Here is a 21,091-nt window from a genome sequence, read left to right on the forward strand (position 1 = left end):
TTGCGGGCTTTTTTCGCGCTCGGTAAAACCCGTTCATGTACCACTTTCTGGCCAGCTATGTGGCGCTCTCATATTTTAAAACTCCAGATAAAGTTAGCTGGGACACCCTGTATATGAAAAGCTTCGCTAAAGTCACGCGCAAGTTACTATGTATTGCATCTAAAAACGCATACTTTTTTATAATTGGTTCAAAACCACATTTTTACAACGGCTAGCAAATGAGCCCTTGAGTGATACGCATGCTTCCGTAGATCATTAGATATATAGGCCAGTTTGGCCAATATGGGAGCGGCCGCCCGGGTAATTTATTAATAATCACGCATGCGCACTCAACAAAGCATCGCACAAAGCAACTTGCACGCATATTTTACAGGGAAGCTGTTAGCCTCCAGTTGGTCTGCACTTTTACGTGGGCTCGTGCTCGGATGAATGGATGGATGATGGATGAGCGTCCCCTTTAGAACGGGGCGACGGGTTGCGCCACCAAACTCTTGTTATTATATTGCTTGATGTATTATATTGCCTATGTTAAAAAAGGGAAACGAAAAAAAAAAACACGAATTGTCCTAACCAAACTTTCTGAACCGCTGTTGTGCACTTCGTTTTTGCACGCCTTCGTTGTTTGTCGATTCCATACTTTTCCAATTTTCTAATCGCCTCTTATTATTCTCTACTGCGGACATGTTTAGCTTCCCCTGCTCTCGCTGAACCCAAGGGCTTCAAGGAGCCCTTCGGTTTCCTGGTCCACCCTGGCCCACCAGTCCGGCAGACCAGGGTGGGTCAGGACGGAAATTCCTGGCGAAATCAGAAGCTCCCAACTCCGGCAAAGGCCCGGAACGGCACCCTCGGTCAGCAGCCAGCTTCTGCTTCAGTTGCTTCAGGAGTACTGTGGATCGGAGGTCCGGGTGCAAGACGTCCAAGGGTGTCTTGACCATCCGACCACGCAGGAGCTCACAGGTGACACGGCCAGTGATATTGTGGGGCGTGGTCCGGTACTGGAACAGTATCCGGGCAATCTGCGTCCGGAAATCTCCAGTCTGGCTCTTCATGAGCTTGTGCTTGATGGTTTGCACCACCCACTCGGCTGCACCGTCTCAAGCAGGGTGGTACGGCGGAACCATTGTCCGGCGGATACCTTTCTTCGTCAGCCAGGCCCGGTACTCTGTGCTGGCGAAAGCAGGAGCATTGCCGGACACAGTGATGTCTGGCTACCCTTGGGTGGCGAAGACCTGTCGTAGCGCTTCAATGGTCGGGCCTGCTGGTGTAGTGGTGACAGGTACAACCTGTACCCACTTCGAAAAGGCGCCCACCACCACCAGGAAGTAATGGCCCTTGAAGGGCCTCCCAAAATCCACATGCAGGCGGGACCAGGGTTTGTGTGGGAACGGCCACGGGTGATTTCCACATGACGTGAGGCCCGCTGATGCTCCTGGCAAGTTTGGCAGCTCTGCACCATGTGAGCGATTTCCTGGTTCAGGCCAGGCTACCAAACACGGGGCCAAGCCACCATCTTGGACATTTCCACGCCAAGATGACCCGCGTGCAGCAACTTCAGGAACCTCAACCGGAGACATTGTGGGATCACCACCCTGGAACCACACATTAGGCAACCCTGCTGCAAACTCAGCTCAGCGGCCTTGTGGCTATAGGCCAGCTAAACCAATTACTCATCACGGGACACCACCTTGACCACTTGAGACAGGACCGTGTGCCGGTTGGTCGCTTGCGATACCGTAGATCTGGAGATCACCTCCGGGTAACCGTGTTCCAGCATGAACACTTCAGCAGGTTCTGGAACAGTATCAGGCACCTGGCAGGCGGCTCAGGGCATCAACAGATCCCAGGTTCTCAGACGGTAAAGCAGCTAACTGTAAGCTACCAGCCTCAAGGCCCAGCGTACCACTCGAGGTGATGCCTGCATGGCAACTGCCTTGTCAGGCCCCAGCAGCCCCAAGAGCGGCTTGTGGTGCGTGACTGCCTCGAACTTCCGGCTCCATAGATACTGGTGGAAGCGTTCAACACCGAACATGAGGGCCAGGCCTTCCTTGTCGAGCTGGCTGTAGCGTTGCTCTGCAGCATGAAGCCGACGAGAAGCAAAAAACACAGGGCGTTCCCGGCTATCCTTGTGCCGGTGCGCCTAGACAGCTCCCACACCGTAAAACAACGCATCCACTAGCAGGAAGACAGGCTTGGCAAGATCGAATAGTACCAGCACTGGAGCCTTGTTGATTAGCTCCTTGCTGCACTGGAAGGCCCGGTCATGCTCCTTCTTCCAGACCCATTACTGACCATCTCGAAGCAGAAGATGGAGCGGCTGTAAATGCTCCGACAGGTTCGGCAGAAAACTCCTGTAGAAGTTAATGAAGCCAAGGTAGCTCTGAAGCTCCTTCTTGTTCTGGGCCTTAGGCGCCTTGAGCACAGCATCAACATTGCGGGGAGCCGGGGCTAGGCCAGTCTGGGAACCGACATGTTTCAACTACTCTACTCGGGAGGCCAGGAAAATGCACTTTTCCAGCTTGAGCTTGAGACCGGCGTCTTGCAGTCGGGCCAGGACGTTATGCAGGTGGTCCCCGTCGTCGCTGCCAGTAACCATAATGTCGTCCAAGTACACCGCCACGTGCCTCATGCCCCTGAAAAGGTTGTGCATGTCCCTCTGAAATAAGGCTCGGGCTGAGGCCACGCCAAACGGTAAGCGCGTGTACTGGAAGAACCCCAAAGTTGTAGATAATGTGACATACTTCCAGGAGGCATACTGGAGAACCAGCTGCTCGTAAGCATCTCTGATGTCGAGCTTGGTAAACTTCTGTCCACAGGACAACGCTGACCAGAGATCTTCAATCCGGGGCAGGGGGTAATTCTCGACGGCATTGACGGGATTGATGGTAACTTCGAAATCCCCGCAGATCCGGACGCTGTCAAATCGCTTGAGGGCTCGTACGATAGGACAGGCCCATTCAGACGTTTTGACGGGCACCAGGATGCCCTCTTGCTCCAGCGTGACCCCATCCTTCAGGGCGAAAGGCAGTGGGCGAGGCTTGAAAAAACGTGGCCGGGCTCCCTCAGGTACATAGATGCCAGCCGTCGTGCCGGCGAATGTGCCCACCCCTGGCTGGAACAGGTACTTGAACTTGGTAAGGAGGCTGGGGACGTCTTTCACCACATGCAGGCTAGCTTCCTTGAACTCTGGCAGACGAACGCCCAGCGCATGAATCAAGTTTCGGCTCAGCAGCGTCGGCGACGACCCCTTGGTTAAGTAAAGGGGAAGGGTTGCCTCCCTGTCGCCAAAGCGAACGCTGACCTGTGCGTGACCCTGGAAGAGATGCCCGAAGTAGCTGCGCAGCATCACTCCCGAAGACTGGGGCCTGCTGCCGCACGCTCCCGCCCCGTACCCTTGCGACGACTGCCTTGGCCGCGGGCTTGTGTAGTACCTGGACATGAACCAGGCTGCTGCTGCTGTTTGCTGTTCGTCCTCCCCCTTCGGCATACCGGTGCCAGGTGCGCAGTTTTCCCGCACGTGAAGCATTGTGCATAAGGGAACTGGCACTGTGAGGGGAGGGGGGAGCGCACCAACAGAGCGACCGCCGGTACTGCCCTTTGTCACCAACTTGTTGACCGCCGCTTCCGCCGACGGTGGGCCAATCGCACGGGCAATATCACCGGCGTCCTTGGCAGCAGCTTCCATTGCCAGCGCTGCCTTAACGGCGTCGTCCAGCGAGGGGTCGCGAAACTCCAAGAGTCGCGTGGACATGGCGGGGTTGTTGATGCCGCAGACGAAACGGTCCGGGATCAGCGAGTCCAGCTGGTCCCCGAAAACGCAGGCACTTGCTAACCCTCGTAGAGCAGCGACGAACTGCCCAAGAATCTCTCCTTCCCGGCGGCTCCGGTTGTCGAAGCGGCAACGCTCCATTCATGTGGACTGTGCTGGGCTGAAATGAAAGCGCAGTATGGCGAGCAGCTCACCCAGCGTCTTGACATGCGGCGTGGCTGGCTTGAGAAGGCTGAGCAGGAGACTGACGACGCGAGTCCCGCAGCTACCCCCGGAAAATGTCCCGCTGTTTGGCCTCAGGTTTGTCGTTTGCCCGTAAGAACACGCGGACTTGTTCCTCGTAAAACTGGCTAGGCGGACCCATCTCCCTCGAACGGCTCGAACCTTCCGTGCAGCGGCATGGCTGCAGCGACAGGGGCGGTGTTTCGCCACTCGCGGCGGCGTGGGAAGATCCGTGGGTACTCCTCGCTAATGTTAAGATCCGCCGAGGTTCTTGAACGAGGGAGGGCTCGAGCCACCCTCTGTTAGACAGACGCTCCGCAGCGTGGTGCTGATGAACGATGACTGACCGCCGAGAAGCTGTGTTCATCGGTGTTTATTGGGTGCGGTGACCAATGTTGCTTACCGAGCCTGGCGGGCCAATGAAGATTATGCCCGCGGGGGCGTCGCATGCTTGTTACAGCGAGCATCGGCAAATTGCGTTTTAGTCACGCGTCAGAAGTCTGCTTTGCTTGGCTGCGCATGCAGCAGAATTGACCATCTATTAATGTTAGTGCCGACCCGCCGCGGTTGCTCAGTGGCTATGGTGTTCGGCTGCTGAGCACGAGGTCGCGGGATCGAATCCCGGCCACGGCGGCCGCATTTCGATGGGGGCGAAATGCGAAAACACCCGTGTACTTAGATTTAGGTGCACGTTAAAGAACCCCAGGTGGTCAAAATTTCCGGAGTCCTCCACTACGGCGTGCCTCATAATCAGAAAGTGGTTTTGGCACGTAAAACCCCATAATTTAATTTAATGTTAGTGCCGACCCGCCGTGGTGGCGTAGACTGGAGTTGCCATGCGAAACTGGAGCGCGCTTGATGAAATCCCGGCTACAGCGGCCGCATTTCGATGTGGGCCAGTAACGGCAGTGCACCGTGCATTGGGTGCACGTTGAAGAATCCAGGTGTTCAAAATTATTCCGGCGTCCCCTGCTATGGCTTGTTTTATATTCATATCGTGGTTTTTGTGATGTAACGAAACAAAACATGTTATTCGCGTCGATGAAACTTCAAATTTAGTAATATAGCTACGAAACTTTTGTAGTAATTGCTTACCTGTCCTAATTGATATTGGTTACTTTGGGACACCACTGTTATTTATCGTCAGATGTGGCAAGGGATGATAGGTGAGCAATGTTTTCTTCACTGTTTTCCTGTATGGCACTAAAGCGCATTCATTTCTTGTTTCCGTCACAGGCACACGTTGTTACGCTGGTGGGCCCAGTGCCGCTTGGCTGGCGTTCCGAAGGCGTTTTGCGGTTTTCGCAAGGAAAGTGGAATCCTGTTTTCTATCCAGGAGTTCGACGTCATGAAAATGCCGGAGAGGGCTACGGTGAGTTGTGTGCCACCCCAGCCGCAATGTGTCTTTTTCATGGCGCGACGGCGTATGTGCCCTCCTCTAGCGTATTAGTCGCGAAACGTTTTGGAAGGGACACGCGCGTGGCCGTTGCGTGGCCGCGCGGCCCGACACGAGGGAAAGTCCCCTCGGGACGAAAAAAAAATGGTACGTACGCGCACTGCAGCCAACACCTGTGCTATGTACTGCGTTGAAACTTCACTGGTATATAGCTCTACGTCGCGGTAGGTGCCGAAAACGAGCGTAGCGTAAACTCCATTTTAAAAAGTAAGCGGCCAGGACTTCGTCTAGACTACACCCTGAACCACGTAGTTGCCGCCTTGCATTGATGGCTAGCATATTAAGCTATAAACCCTTGGTTACACTTTGGCGACACTTCAAAAACGTCACGCTGCTGACGAAGTCTTCATGAGCGTCGGCCTTCTCTTGCTGGTGGTGGCAGCGCGTGCCTGACTTCACGTACTCGTTAAAGACGCGGTAACACTGTTGCAGTACGAGACCCACAATACGCTGACGCCAACTATTCTGCCCAGTGTGTCGCTCAGCCCATTTTCTCCTAATAGGGTGACAACAAAGCAACCGATGGGCTTGAGTTATAGCGCGGCGGGCTTTCTTGTCGACGACGGCACCGAGAAAATCAGCGTGCCGACCGAGCGAACCTCACGCGATTGGTCGCAGAACCGACAGCGTGATAGGCGCAGCACCTTCCCTTGTACATATAGTTAATCGGGCTCAAAATAATTTGAAACATAATTTCGAAGTTTTAATGTACAAGCTTCAGTCCTCTCAAGCCGTGCACATCAAGTTTGAGCGAATGTTGATCCCGTTTAGCAATGGTTGAGTTAAGCTAGGCCCCGTAAAGTTCGTGCAGCTGCTACCGATGGACATGAACTACTGCTCACTTCGCACAGCGCAACACAATAAGCTGCAAGCGGCAGCACAGCGCTGTGCCAACATTTGTACGGGCGTTACCGTTCCCGAAGGCTGCCGGTTGCATTCGCTACGTAGATGGTGGGTCTGTTGTTATGCTGACATTTCTTAATTCCTGAGAAGCATTGTTTGCCTCCACGTCAAACGGGAAAGAAGATACAGTGCATTTGGTACAGCAGCCCAAACAATCGCCTTGCTCAATTACCAATGGTGTCAGCGATTTCGTGCGCGTTTTCGCGAGAGAACAACACGGCCTATAAGTGAGCTCTCATGAATAGCACAGTTTTGTCTGATAACACTTTATGGCACGCGCAAACTTTAAGCATGATGAATGAAGCATGAAGAAAACCGAGCATAAGTAATAACAGCCAGTAATATATGTGTGTGGATCACAGTTGGCGTTGATTAAGTGGCTCGGCCGCTCATATTGGCCCGTCTAAGGGTGGAACAACGCGGCTCATATGCGCAGATATGCCTATTGCCTATTTAAAGTTATTTAAGCCACAACCCTAAGCAATAAATGTCTACTAGAAGCTTTCGTGTTTAATCCAGACACTATTGATGTTCTGTATCAGGAGCTATAACAACATTGTAATGAGTCATGGTAAATGTGGCAGTAGCTTTGTACCAGCTGCTAGACAGATAGTACACAACTAAATGAGCTTCTCTGCAAATTAAACTAGCTACATGCTCCAATTATTCGCCTGAAAAAACCTATGATATTTTTGTGTTCTCGATGAAATTATTACAACAAATAGCATTACGTTTTAAATTATCTGATGGCCACTATGGCAATGCAAGGCTTGAAAACAACATATGAAAACATTGCATCTGCAACGGACTACTTTCTGTCACTCTTTAATTAGTTTAAGAGAAAACATTCAGCATTTTTTGAAGTAGGTACAGCCTGCTGCTTACACATCACAGCAGTGTTGGTCAGACATGCCGCGAATGAACTATATTAGCTCCATGATCAACCTGACTCTCACACCGATGTGATGGGGATCGTTATCTCTGTGCAGTCACTAAGGTCCTGCTAGAGTGAGCCTTTCATTCTACATAAGTCGCATATATTTGACACTTCGTAATAGCAATAAGCGCTAGTTAGTGCTAAAAGTCCTGAAAATGTTGCAGGCTTTTCTTAGTAAACAAAAAAGCTATAAAATAGGTAACACATAGCAAATCGCCGAGCATGTTTTAAACTGTGCCATCGGAACCAGCTAGTGTAGAAGTAGACTTAGGACTATATGTGTGCTATTTGGCCAGCTATGATCAATCCATAGTTCAACCACTCATTCATCAGACCTCTAAAATTTTGCATAATATCGTGGCCATAATGTTAATAATAAAAGAAGTGAACTATTGGTTTTTCTACACTAATTATTCGCAACACTTACTACACTTCAGCAAGTTGCCAACAGTACCGTCGATATAAGCACAATAGGCTATCTTCAACTTATACTCATGTTCTGATTTACTTATTTAAGACTAAATAACTGTGATACAATAGTGTACACGCCTATCACAGTCTCCACACGTACGGTGTCGAGGGCCTCCTCTTGAACCGTCTCGCCCAGAAGGCAGCTTTTACCCCCGAAGCGCGACTTGCCGCGGAGCTCACCATCAGTAAAGACGGGGCGCAAAAGTGCCCTGGCAAATTTCCAATGGCCACTGTCACAGGCCCAACTCAGCTGATCGAGGATGCTCTTATCAATCAGCGTCCAGCCGCTTATGTCAACCTGTGCACAGAAAATTAAGCGACGCTTTAGAAGCTCACTTTCGATCACACAGAGCATAACGGTGGACAATTTATCATCAAATAGACTAGCCATAAAGTACAGCAGAAAAAAAAACAACAATTGTGTTGCAGCATCATTGCACGGTTTGCATTGCAGAGGCATTTCTCTGACAGTTGCTTGCAGTTAATGACACTGCGGTGTGTGCGCGAATTAAAACAAAAGAAGACAGTGAGAGGCAAATATAATTTGTTCAGAAGTAGACTTGGTAGTTGCCGGCTGGTTGCCCACAGATACACAAGCTGTTGGCAGTGAGCGTGATATCGTACAGGATCATTGTTAATGATGGCCAAATAGCATATAGTACCCACAACTTTCCTGCGACGGCTTGCCACTTTTCACGATGCCGGCCAGATATCAATTTTAGTCATAGTCACACAATGCATATGATCAACTGCAAATCTAAGTTATCCACACATACCCCGTTCACCATCTCAAGTGATTCCAGGGGCCAGCAATTTGGGAAACGCTGATTTAACATTGCTTTGCTCACGGAATCACTTCAAGTCTACTATATCGCCAAAAAAAAGGGAGAGCAACTGGCAGCCCACAATAAGCGTACGCATTTCGATGAAGGAGAAATGGAGAAATGCCAAAACACCCCTGTACTTAGATTTAGGTGCGCGTTAAAGAAGCCAAGTGGTCAAAATTTCCGGACTCCTCCACTACGGCGTGCTTCATAATCAAAAAGTGGTTTTGGCACGTAAGACCCCACAATTTACTTTTTTTAACACAACAAGCGTATCTATGTGCACGCAATTATTGGATCTTCTTCCTTGCTCTCAACGTTGTTGATTTTTCGTAGCCTCTTTACCCTCTGGCCAGCTTCTGCATAATAAGCAAACAGTACAACCACTGAATAAAAGTATTTAAATACTTCAACCATTCTGACGAAAAAGCACCACATGCTAATTCCTTATGCCACGAATTATCCCACACTTAATAATGAACATTGCGACACTTCTGTTCTTTTTGTGCATCAGTCGCTGATGCGTGATTTGGTTAACCTGACATTTAACGTGAGTCGGGTGCATGACACTTTGTGATAGCAAAATGCGAAAGCTGAGTGAAGCCGAGAAGCCTTCTATTAAAGTGTTTCATGTCCTCACACATGCTCCACAGATAGTTTTGAATTTAAGAATAAGCATGTATATTCACAAAATTTAAAAAGACATTTTTTTTCAAGCACCATAGGGAAGGTAAAAATCGGTACGATAAACACATTTTAGTTTTTTTTTTTTTTTGAGATGCCACAGTATTCAGTATTCCTCATAAATTCTAGTACGGATTGAAGACTAACGGGTGCAACAATGCTGCAGTATGCTTTTTTTGTCCCGAGTCATGGAGTTCCTTGCATCAAGCAGCTAGAAGGCCTCAACACCTACACACCCATAAATATTACAGGGCACGAGCCCAGGAGATTTTTATGTGGAAGGACATGTTCAACTGGTTCTTGTTATGTTACCACTATTTATTCAGTGTGGCCAAGTAGATTCGCACATGCAGGGAAGGGCCTTAAACATGCTTTTTACATTCACACAAAGCTTTAACCTATGGTATAAAAATGTTTCCTCCTGTTGATGTGTCATGCAAGTTTCCACCAGCATCGCACACAATGTGCCCTGCCTTTTTCTTCAGATGATGCGGATGCCACTATATAAATAATTTTATAAAGGCAGTATTACCTGTCAGCTGCCCAATAAAATGCGATCAAGGATAAGAAATGTATATAAATGCTTGATGTTAATGTAACCAAGTGTTTCTTGCTACCAGCTACTGTGTTAGCAATGTTTTTGTGTAACTGAATGAATCGGTTGAATATGTTTATTGTTCGCTACATATGTTTTAGGTATATTGAAGTAACAAGAACCAAATTCTTTCACCGAGTTTTTCGCAGAACATTTAAAAGAAAACTTCAAAAGAATCTGCCTGATATTATGACATCTTTATGGCAATGCACTTTTCTGCGTGGAGTACATAAAAGCAGCAATTTTGGTGAGTCTTCCGAAAGGAAAAATAACCCAGATTTGGTGCAAAGGTTGCATCTTTCCTCTCATTTAGAGGCTTGCCTGCTTTCAGAATCTTTCTTTTTCTGGTTTATTTTTTTGCGCGAAGAAATATATTCAAGGTAACACCAGAAAAAATGTATTTTTCTGTGATATGCCACAGCTTTCTGAGTAAAATCTTGTTTTTTATAATATCGTGTATACGCACATAATTTCGTAGAAATAGTTTTGCAGCATGAAAAAGATATCCAGGGCTGGGAGAGAAACTGGTGGCGTCGATCGCACGCGCTCTGGGTATTTTTTTTTCTACTTCTTTACAATACGGTGGTATTTATTCACGAACGACCAACCAGCCTGCTTCATTGGACGATCCGCGTTTATTAGGCATGACACGGTATCGGCAACCACATTTCTGCATAATTATTTTAGCACGATACAACAAAAAGACGGTCTGCAAATTTGATGTTCATATAAACGGCTGTGGCATGGGCCCTGCTGCAACAGTAACAGGGTCAAGCATCAAGTTAAACATTAAAATTCTGTGGTTTTACTTGCCAACGCCACGATCTCATTACAACGCACGCCGCAGTGTATGATTCTGCATTAAGTTTGACCACAACCCCGATCCTTAACGAGCACCCATATCCAAGCACGAGCGTTCTTTTTTTTTTGCATTTTGCCCCATCGAAATCCGGCTGCCGCGGCCGGAGCTGAACCCGCGGCCTCAATCACAGTAGCGCAGCGCTATAGCCGCTAAGCTACCGCAACGGGTAGGGATGAGCATGAAAACACAGGAGCAAGCGCCCCTGTTTCAAGTGGCTTCGTGCATTTGAAGTTTGTAAACAGGGATAAGGTGCCTTAGAAAGGCTGGCCAACGTTTTGATAGGAGGACCTATCTTTGACGAAGATAGGTCCTCCTATCGAAACGTTGGCCAGCCTTTCTGAGGCATCTTATCCCTGTTTACAAACTTTATACCACAGTGTGCTATTCCATCTGTCAGCCCCTTTCTTGTTTTTGGACTTCGTGCATTTGAGTTCTTAAGTGGTTCGATCGAGATAAACTTACCTACCTTGCAGTACAGATGAATAGGCTAGGCTGCTAAATACACAGCTTAAACAGATGGCATGCCTCCACCTTGGTTCTCGATCGACCGAATGCGCATGCAACACGCTACACATGCACCCCGAACCGGCCCGGCACAAGATGTTTTGACACCGGCGCCGTGCGCCATGCGTGAATCAGACATTCAGCTCGGAGATCAGTCGTTGTGACTCACTCAGCACGAGCACCGCGGGCGCAAGGAAGTCTGCCCGGCGTACACCCAGCTACGAAACAATCTTCCCGCGACTTCTGCAACACCAGTCAGAACCTTGCCGATCAGTTATAGACACAATACGAGAAACCTGCTTACCGTTGGATCAGCCGGCGCTCTTTTCTTCATGCACGTTTTCACGCAGCCCAGTCGGTTGCATTGGGGGCGAGGACTTACAGAGACGCCATTTGTAGGAAGCGCCTCCCATGCGTAGTATGAGGGATCACGCGGCGCTATCCTCATATATGTTTGGATTACGGCGTTCAATAAGAACACCACCGGGAGATCTATGTAAGTACTCTCAAAACACTGGAAGTCTTTTACTGTCAAAATAATAATCTTAGGCAAACTGGAAGCACGGAATCGTTTACAGACCCTGCCTCTTTAACGAATATGTAGTGAATGCCACAGCGTGCAGTCGCCGCCATGCAGTCACCCGAACCGGCTTCTTGCGTGAAAGGTAAGCAAACGCTGAGAGCAGACTATGTGAAATGTCTTTATCCTGGGCTGTCTGTATAACCGAATGGAGCACAACGTAATGAAGCCTCAAATCAGTGATCTCACTGGTTCGCAGCGACCGACTGCGCGTCTTCATGCATGTCCGGGCATCAATATTTTGCTTTCGCTGTGAGCACCTTTTCGCACCGTGCCATGAGCTTTAGGACGCAGAATGTGAGCATTTGACAGTAGACAAGCAACCATTGTTGCCTGGACGCTATCAGAGCTGTTCAAAAATAATTTCGTTATAGAGACTTCGACGCCTACAGCCACTGTGATGTGCCGTCGCGACGATTCAATCTTTTTTTCTTCTAAATCTTGTACGTTTCAATATTATTTCTCAAGTTGCATCGTACTGTATGTTTACTGTTCTTCTCAGCGTGCGATTTCCCGCTGCTTCTTTTTCGCAGTCCAGTACATTAATTCACAACACAAACATGACCATGTGCCATACCTTTTTTTAGTCTGCTTCTTGCCGCTCCCTTTTCATTCCAGCGAACATGCAGCAATCTAGCATCAACGAGTTCATAAACCAAATAAAGCGTCATGGCATTAGCCGGGCAGCGGGCACAGGCGAGCGTCTCAGTGCGCGTTTTCTACTACTCGCCGAACATCGCAGTCCCGACGCCGTATACATATAGCAGAAATCTTCCTCGCGTCTGTGCTTGCTGCATACCCCCGTTCTAGCCGATGGCTGTTTGCCGGTTATAAGTTTCGCGAGCCAAGCTTCACGAAGCTTCTGGTCCTGCCGCTACGTGTGAATAAGTCTGACACCAGGCTCTGTTGCGTACGTCCGGCACTGCGGCACCGAGCAGTAGCCTACCATGCTGCACGCCTCCATAAGCAGCCACTACCTATTTCAGTGCTTTCAAATGCTGTCAGGCAGACACCCAAGTCGGTAGAACCTCACCACTTAATCAGAACCGCAGTCCAGGTGGGACTTTAGACTTTCACTTTCAGTTCGCTTCGGCGCTGCCGAAGCAGCCGACGCGGCCGCTGTGTCCACGCTCATGCCATGTCGAGCCAACGGTGGCGTCAGCTTTTCCAGTGGTGGAGCACGCCACTCCTAGCACCGCCTGCCGGAATCTCTCCGTGACGTAGAAAGCGTCATCACGTGATACCGATTGCGAAGTGTTCGACGTCTGGAGTGGCTCGGTCGTTTCAGCCATGTTGTTTTCGTGTTGCAGGCGTTGATCGTGTGCGTCTTAGCTGCAAAACAACCTGGTGTGCAGGCCAGCAAAGGTACTTACCGAGCCAACGTACGGCATCGTCCGCTCTCGTCAGAGCGTGTGCACGCGGCGCCATCGACGACGAACGTGAAGAGGCCACTTGCGTATATGGGAGATCTTATGAAATTTACCTAGTTATCTACAACTCGAAGCACTCACACATCCCGCGTACATTTACATTTACTGAGGCAAGCGTGATTGCGCACGCGTATTTCTTGCTATTGCGCGCATGGTGCGCGGCTGAGAGGTAAGATTGCGATTTCCGTTGATTGACGTGCAGGATTCACGGCAACGCTTCGCCCTAGTTTTGAGAGCGTAATTAAATTGGCGACGCATATGTTGCTTTGATATTGGTTATTAAGTTCTCATGATCTTCAGTAAAGGTAGTCATACGCACGCTTGGCACAACAACAGTACTGCTCACAGCATTCCTCCTGGCAAGTGCAGCGTGCCACTTTCGGCACAAGTATCACGGGTCGATGGTTTATCCCCGATATATTTTAATAAGTAAAACTTCAACTGATTATATTCTTGTGTCCTCAATCCGTGCTTCAACTATTTGCGCTTGTCAGCGCAGGATATTTTCACTGATGTGATATCAAGTGATCAGGCTGCAAGCCATGTGTGCATCGCTTACTCTACCCTTAATTACGATCCCCATATGTCGTTTTCAGTGACTCTGCTGGTCTCTAGCATCAACCAATTCGTTCACCAGCAGTTCAGCACATCACGGCTGCTAACAGAACGAGAGGCAGTGTGTGGGGCTGGCCACGTTCGAATATGCAGCATAAAGGAACAGCATGAGGACAAATTCACTCTCGCCGCCCTTGTTCTGCAAACAGCTGGAATAAACGTTCCTTTCCGCGAGGTCGTGATGAAGGGCCGAGTATGGGAGACCGCATCGTGTAGTTACAAAGAAGGATAAGAACGTATGTTCTTACTCGAAAGAAGCAAGCGTTTACTTCGGTACAAAACTGATTTTCCGCTTGCGCCTAGCTTTTGCATAGTCTACGCACATATTGTATGCATAAATATGTATTTATTTTTTCTCAAGCTAATTATACTACTATTGAAACAGAAGTAAGCAGGCAATAAGCGTGCGTATTAAACTAAGTTTATTTCTTCGTACTAATACATAGTTGACTATTTTTTACTATATTATAGGAAACGCAAATACAAGCATATGGTAGCCTTGCTCCTGCACATAGATGCAAGACAGAACTTTCAAGTGGTATCCTCAACTGATTTGCCCCAGCGGTGGGCCAAAGCTCAGAGGGCAGGCGTAGCAGAGACGTATTCACCAAGAAATGTTATTCACTTGCCATGTGTGAAAAAGGTAAATAAATACATATTCGAGTAAGTTGTTTGGATGTTCCACAGAATGAGCATATTTATAACGGATAAAAAATTTACTGATTTATATATATGCAGTTATCATAAATTATAATTTTATCTGTTTATGGCTGATGCAGTTCAGGTGACGGATCCTGAAAATTGTTTTGCATTTGTGTTTTGTTTCAGCCAAAGAGAAACAATGTTGTGCCACGGCCGCTCGATTTGTGCTTCCTGAGGGGGACACTCTCACGAGGTTCTTGCACCAGCTGCCATACACGTCACCTGTACCTTGCCACAGCCAACACAATATGTACATGCACCAAAGTGACGAGAGTCTGATATATTGAATTACTTGTTGTAGTGTGTCATACGCTAAAAAATACAAATACTTGGGCCAGTGGGTCACACTTGAAAAGGCTCAGTGCCTATTTCATGTTTTTGCTTTATTCATTTTATTTGTCTTGGCACACTTCAAAGCTGTGCTGTTTGCTTTGTTCTCTTCTTTCCCATGTTAGCCAGCACGACATTATATACAAGGTGTCCCACCTAAATTTAATTAGAGTTAAAAAATATGCGAATGCCACGTAGCCGTGCATAACGAAGGTAATGTTGTTTGCCGTCGCTTGGAGATACTCAAATTATTTTTATTCCACCTAATTAACGGATTAGTCTTAACTTACTTCTAAAATATCATAATTAGATGAAAAGTGACAAGGCGAAAATTGTAGAGCAACGTGAACAACTACCGATACAGCTTTCTGTTGCTCAATAAGTGATACATAAATGTGTTTTTTCCGAGCGTGAAAGAAGCCCGCCACTACACGCAAAGTGCCTCGAGCGGTCAATCCCGCGGCAATTTTGCAAAATTTTGTGCGGTGACGGTGTTATTGCCCTTGGACTTTACATGCAACTTCACGGCAACGAAGACGGCTGAAATGCGCTTGGAGTGTCCATATCATTGCTCTCGCAATAAGAACTTTACGTAATGAAATCACACCGAGCTCTTCACAAAGGCTAGCAAATTGTCAGGTTCCGCATTGCACGTTGCGCGGAACTTCTCACAAGTTATGCAGCCTGAAGGAAATCAGCCGCAAGCTTATCTCAAGCTCCTGATTCCTGCGAAGCTCGGTGTGTTTTGGATGGTCCAAGGGCTGGACGGCAAGGTTCTGCAATGGCACTGCTCCGGGAACAAGGCACCGTCTTTTCCAGCCTGGCGCGAATAAACGTCGTAAATTCTAGTACGCACAGTCCAGGGAACAGATTTTAGCTCCAACGCCGCACACAAAATCTTCTCCGCGGAAGTGCTTGCTACACGTGCGAGAATGAATGTTGGGCTGTTTCCCCATTCTCATCTTTATTAACCATGCATCCTGCACTTCTCTTATGATCATCATCCATCCCAGTACTTTCACTCCCCTTCCTTCTTCCCCAGTGCAGAGTAGCAGACGAGAGCACACTAGCTCAGGTCGACCTCTCTGTCTTTCCTGCCAATAAATTATATTCTATTATTCATGCATCCTGCTGCTGCTTGGCTTTGGGGTACACATGAAAACTTCCACTGGGCTCCGTCGAATACGTTCGGCACAGCGGCATCGAGCAGTGCTAGCGTGGCTGGCGGCGGCAAAGGCGGGCCACGTGATGTCGTTTGTCACGTCACAGCGCCGATCTTCCCTGTGGTGTCCCTCGAGGCCAATAGATATTCAGCTATTAGTCTCCTACGCTCTTCGCAAAAACGTCTCTTGTCGCGCAACAGTAGATGACAGCGCGCACACATGCTTAGAGCTCACGACACACGCAACGCGCACAGGGAGACCCCGACAAAAAGCAAAATTGCGCCAAAAGAAATGCCATACTGACCAAACACGCCGAGAAAAAAAAAAGAGAATACCAATGTTGCTTGTTAACTTTCTTAGGTTTCGCTAGGTTTGGTGCAAAACTTTCAAAGATATTTCTTTAGAGAAAAACTCGTGTCATTTTTTTGCAAAGCTGTCACCTATAAATAAAGTGTAATAACGTACGTCGTTTCGCAAATGAGAATTGTCTGCGTTGACATAATGCTTTAATATCGAGGGAACAATGTTGAGGCATAGCCTTCGAGATCTCCCCAGTGACGGCGCATCGTTACAATCTCGAAGAGCACAATTCGATGAAGTTGGTCACGAAGCGAGCAATCGCAAATGGTCGCAATTCACTGGTTTGGCTCATTCACTAAGTGCTCGATTTTTCAGCGACGCGAATGCGGTGTCAAAGCTAAGCTGCTTAACCAATGCGCTGAAGGTTATTTTACGCGGCAAAAATCGCGCGAGAAGAGGTCAACGGCATCAACCGACAGTGCTTTTATTGTGGCAACGGGCAGGTAGCACTTGCTTGTGCGAGCATAAGTCTCCATGAGTCGCGTTTCGGTCGCCATTCGTAGATGTAAAACCTGAATAAATCAAGCAGACTAGGGGACTAGTTGTCTCCGCCCTGTCTCAAAAATGTTTGATGCCGATGAATATCATCATCATTATTGTAGTTGGTCGCATGACCTTTTCTAATCGGTGGTATAAATGCGCTTAGAGTGTATTTTGTTGCATACCTTGGTGTAATATAATAGTGAAAATTTACGCGAGGTCGTCTTTCCGTAGGCTCTGTATCGGTGTAGCAGCTTGCGATGCCACGTAATATACATTTCGGTAACTATATATATATAGTAGGATCCGGGCATCGACGTACCGATAGGCTAGAAACAAAAATTCAAAAACCGGTTACCTGTCACTATTCTGTATGCTGCTTCATGTATTGAGGAAGGCATGAAGCTACGTCTGCTGACGCCTGCCATGGTAACTTATGAGGGGTATTAGCGCAACAAAAGACGTGCTGAGTGCTTAGTTCGTGGACAGTAGAAAGCGTAAGTTTGTGCTTACATCGCAAGGCTGCACCTGGGCAGAGAGAAATAAAAAGCTGTCAGTGTTTTCTTGCAGGCTGTCTGTATCTGCCAAAAGGGAAGGCGGGGGATAGGGGGACGTGACCCCCTCCATCCATCCCTCTCCTTTTCGCACCCGTATGTAGCAATACATGCACAACAATATACTTGAAGGTGCACGCATGGCTTCCTGTCATTTAAAAAGATGACAGAACTTCGGCAAGGTTGACGTTTGGGCGAGTTTGTACAGTTCCGTGATAAAGCTAGAGTGAAGCCCAAGGACGCAGAAGTAGGATGAATACTACAAGTGCCTTTGTGCATGTTTTAGAATAAAATTGCACGATTTCTACAACAAAGTACTGGGAAGGACATTTGTTCCTATAGGAGTACTTAATCAGACGTGCAGTTTGGCTTCATTATATTGACACCTTCGTGAGAGTTTCGAGAGCTGTAAGGACCTGCATATTGCCAACTGTTTTCGATAATTTCAATGCGCACAATGCGTACACACCAATAAGCAGAGCTTTAATTTGGCTATTGTGTGCTATTTTGCCTCAGTCAATGTGACCCTGCTGTACACTGCACAGCCAATTTCTGTGTATACTTTGCACAGTGAGATGTACCCCTTCTCTCCTTGGGAGTATTATGTTCAAGCTTTACACTGCGACACGTGCACTCAATCTTTCTCGGGTCTTTCATTGCACTAATAGGGTACATTACCATAGGCACATTAATTAAAGCAAGGTGAACCACTCCGGATACAGTGCATTTGGGGCTGCAGTGGGTCAATACAGAAAGAGTGCATTATCTTTCAGCCGCCTTTATTCTGCACTGGAACATACTACTGTTTGTGCAACAATATATTTAACGTAGTAGTTCTGCGGAAACCCGCAAGGTGGAGAGAAGTAATGAATAAAGGGAAAATCAGACTTCCACCGGTTCGTAGCAACGAACCGGTGGAATTTCCTGTAAATTGTATGTCACCTCTCACTCGCTCCAGTTGTTGGCATTTCACGTTGGAAAATCAATATTATTTCATCATAAAAATTACTGTGTAGTCATCAATGGAAATTGTGGCGAACTACCATTGTGCTGGCTAAATGAATGATGAAATTTTGTGGAGTTTCAATTGAATTATTGAGAGTACAACAGATCATGAATGAAAATTCAACAACCATTTTTGTAAGGCATACGTGATAGGCAGATCGGCGTATTGCCGTGGCCATGCGTGCGCTTTTGATTTCTGAAGCATAGAATAAAGCGCAAGTGTGTAATAATATATCAACTGCAGTTTAAAGCATGAAGTATGCTGTACTTAAGAGTCGACTTTCGTAGAGTATTGTCATAGACTACACCTGAAGTACCAAGATTTCTCCGCCAGGCCTCGCCGCTTACTGGTTTTTGAAACTTTCCTTCGGAATTAAAAATTACAATTACTACTTAAATCTCGAAAGTGCTGGATTCTATTAGCCTAAATCATAGTCATTTAACTTCTACGAACGTCTCAGTCCCGCCACTTGTCAGTCCTGAGTTGTCAGTCCTGTCAGTCCTCTTAAATTTTCTATTCCAGAACCAGTATTTTTCTTTCCGTCCACCGTGCGACCAGCCTGCAGTTCCTGGCGAGAGGACAGTAACAAGTAGAAAAACATTGACACTGCTGCTCATATTGAACCATCTGGACCTTGCTCTTATGGTTCGTGATGGTCAATATGAAACGCTGTTGAAAGCCTGAACTGCAAATTAATTTGTTAGAAAGTGGCGACTGATGACGTAGCATATTAAGGGCAACTAAAGACTATCCGTACACGTTTTCGCTAAGTAGATTAAGTACGGGCAACATACTCTCCTCCTCCTCCGAGCTTCTCCCTCGCTCAGCCCCTCAGCTTCCGGTGTCAAGCGGAACTTACGTAGTCCCAGTTTTTGGATTCAAATGCAAGCGTCGTCAATGCTGCGTATAGGTGTGAGCGTGCAGCACGCGAAAATTCAAGAAAAGTGAAATGACAAAAACAGACCCGGAAACGTGATCCCCGGAAGCGGAATTGCGGAAGCACAATTGGTTTGAAAGAAGAATCGGGGAACAGCGGCGCTCATGAAAAGTTGGCGATACTTAGCAAAAGCGCTGGTGGCGCGTTTGCGGAGGGTGTTTTAGGGGCAGCGATTCGAGGTACGACCGGTTACTATATGCTCGCTTGGTTGGAAGAATACATAAGCACTGTGAATACCTTGAATTATGAACTGATCCTAGACAAATCTTCGAACGCAAGTTGGCAAAATGCTCGATTTCTCATTTCAGATATTTTGACTCGAACGTAATTTCATGGCAATTCGTTTTGTTTTCCTGGTGGCTAGGTTTATTGAAACGCTGGTTGTGCTGCGTGCTTTTTGTTTTTGATTACAGGGAAAGTGGTCGGAAGACATATGCATGAAATTCTGCGACCAGCTGCTCTCCTTCATCAAACGGCATGTTGAAGAGAAAGATGGAAGGTCAGTGAAATTCCCATTGACTTTACACCACCACATTTTTTTTTTGCCTTTTGTAACAACCTATATATTTAAGGTGTTTTCATCGTTTCGACAAAATTACCAGTCGTAATTGAGCAATACATATAATGTGCCCAAGCGTTATGCTTCTGAGCCTCATCAGCAGGGGTTCGAAGATCATCGCGACGTGATGTCTTAAAGCGCACGCACGTGCTCCAAAATGATTACGAACAACATTTCCGCACTTTATTGATAATGTGTGCGATAGCAGTTATGGCGATATTTTCTGGCGAAGATGTGAGCACATATTTTTCTTAAATATTCCGCCTAGCTAGTCCTTTTCCACCGCACTTTGTGATATACACTGGAGAACAAAGCATGATTGTCTTTGTTCTGCGTACTACTGAATGCGTAGTTATAACCACGGCACATACATACCAAAAACATAAAACGAGCAAAAACGAGCAAAATCGGGCCATACATGCAGCGCTGAGCTGCAACTATTGGCTTATTGCTCAATGAGACACATTAGTACATCGTAAGTGCATGTGCTAGGAATGTGTGCGATGAGAGAAAACAAGTAGAGAAACATTTCTGTCGTCATGTGTGGTAAAGACCGATTCAAATAGCCAGATAGTGGCGTGCTTTTCTAAAAGCACAACTGAGGAGCAAGAGAGACACGTGTCCTTCCACTTGGTGATTTCCATGGCTTCTAAATTGTCTTAGAGGCTGCTGTAAACATGTGCGCCAAGTGTTACTGCACTGCCTGCAGCAGGTAAATTGCAGTATCGTATGAAACGCAGCAAAACATTGCACTCGCTTCCACCTTATCATGCAGTCTCATCGAAAGCAGCTAACAGACCAGCTCTAGTGGCTGATTTAGCGATCGCAAAAACATTCTCAGTAACACATAATTGCTATATTTAAGTCTTATAATTGGAACATATATATGTCTGTGATCTTAAATCGACCGAAAATAATTTCATCTTTGCACTGCCGTCTGCGTCAGCTGCGCATAGCCTCCGAGATGTCAGCCGCATTTTGCATAGCTTAGTCTGTCGCAGCCGCCACGGGTTGCTGCGACGAGTCCTTTCTTTGTACTTTTACGAAGGGTGGCTGAATGCTTCCGTAGCGGAGAGAATTCAGAGTGGCGCAATTAGGTATAGAGAGAAGCGTCTTGGCTTCCCCTCTGTATAGCTTGCAGCGCTCTACCT

General features: G+C 47.3%; 1 protein-coding gene across 1 annotated transcript in view; it reads left to right on the plus strand.

Moving 5' to 3' along the window:
• The window catches only part of LOC126522209 (decapping and exoribonuclease protein-like), a 78,747-nt gene that overhangs the window by 52,874 nt on the left and 4,782 nt on the right, over nucleotides 1-21,091 (plus strand). The window contains exons 4-5 of the mRNA XM_055066313.2: nucleotides 5,225-5,360; nucleotides 19,795-19,880. Coding sequence (XP_054922288.1) covers nucleotides 5,225-5,360; nucleotides 19,795-19,880 — 222 coding nt within the window. The remainder of the gene's footprint in view (nucleotides 1-5,224; nucleotides 5,361-19,794; nucleotides 19,881-21,091) is intronic.

The sequence above is a fragment of the Dermacentor andersoni genome, chromosome 6 (genome assembly GCF_023375885.2).
Source record: "Dermacentor andersoni chromosome 6, qqDerAnde1_hic_scaffold, whole genome shotgun sequence".
Lineage (NCBI taxonomy): Eukaryota > Metazoa > Arthropoda > Arachnida > Ixodida > Ixodidae > Dermacentor > Dermacentor andersoni.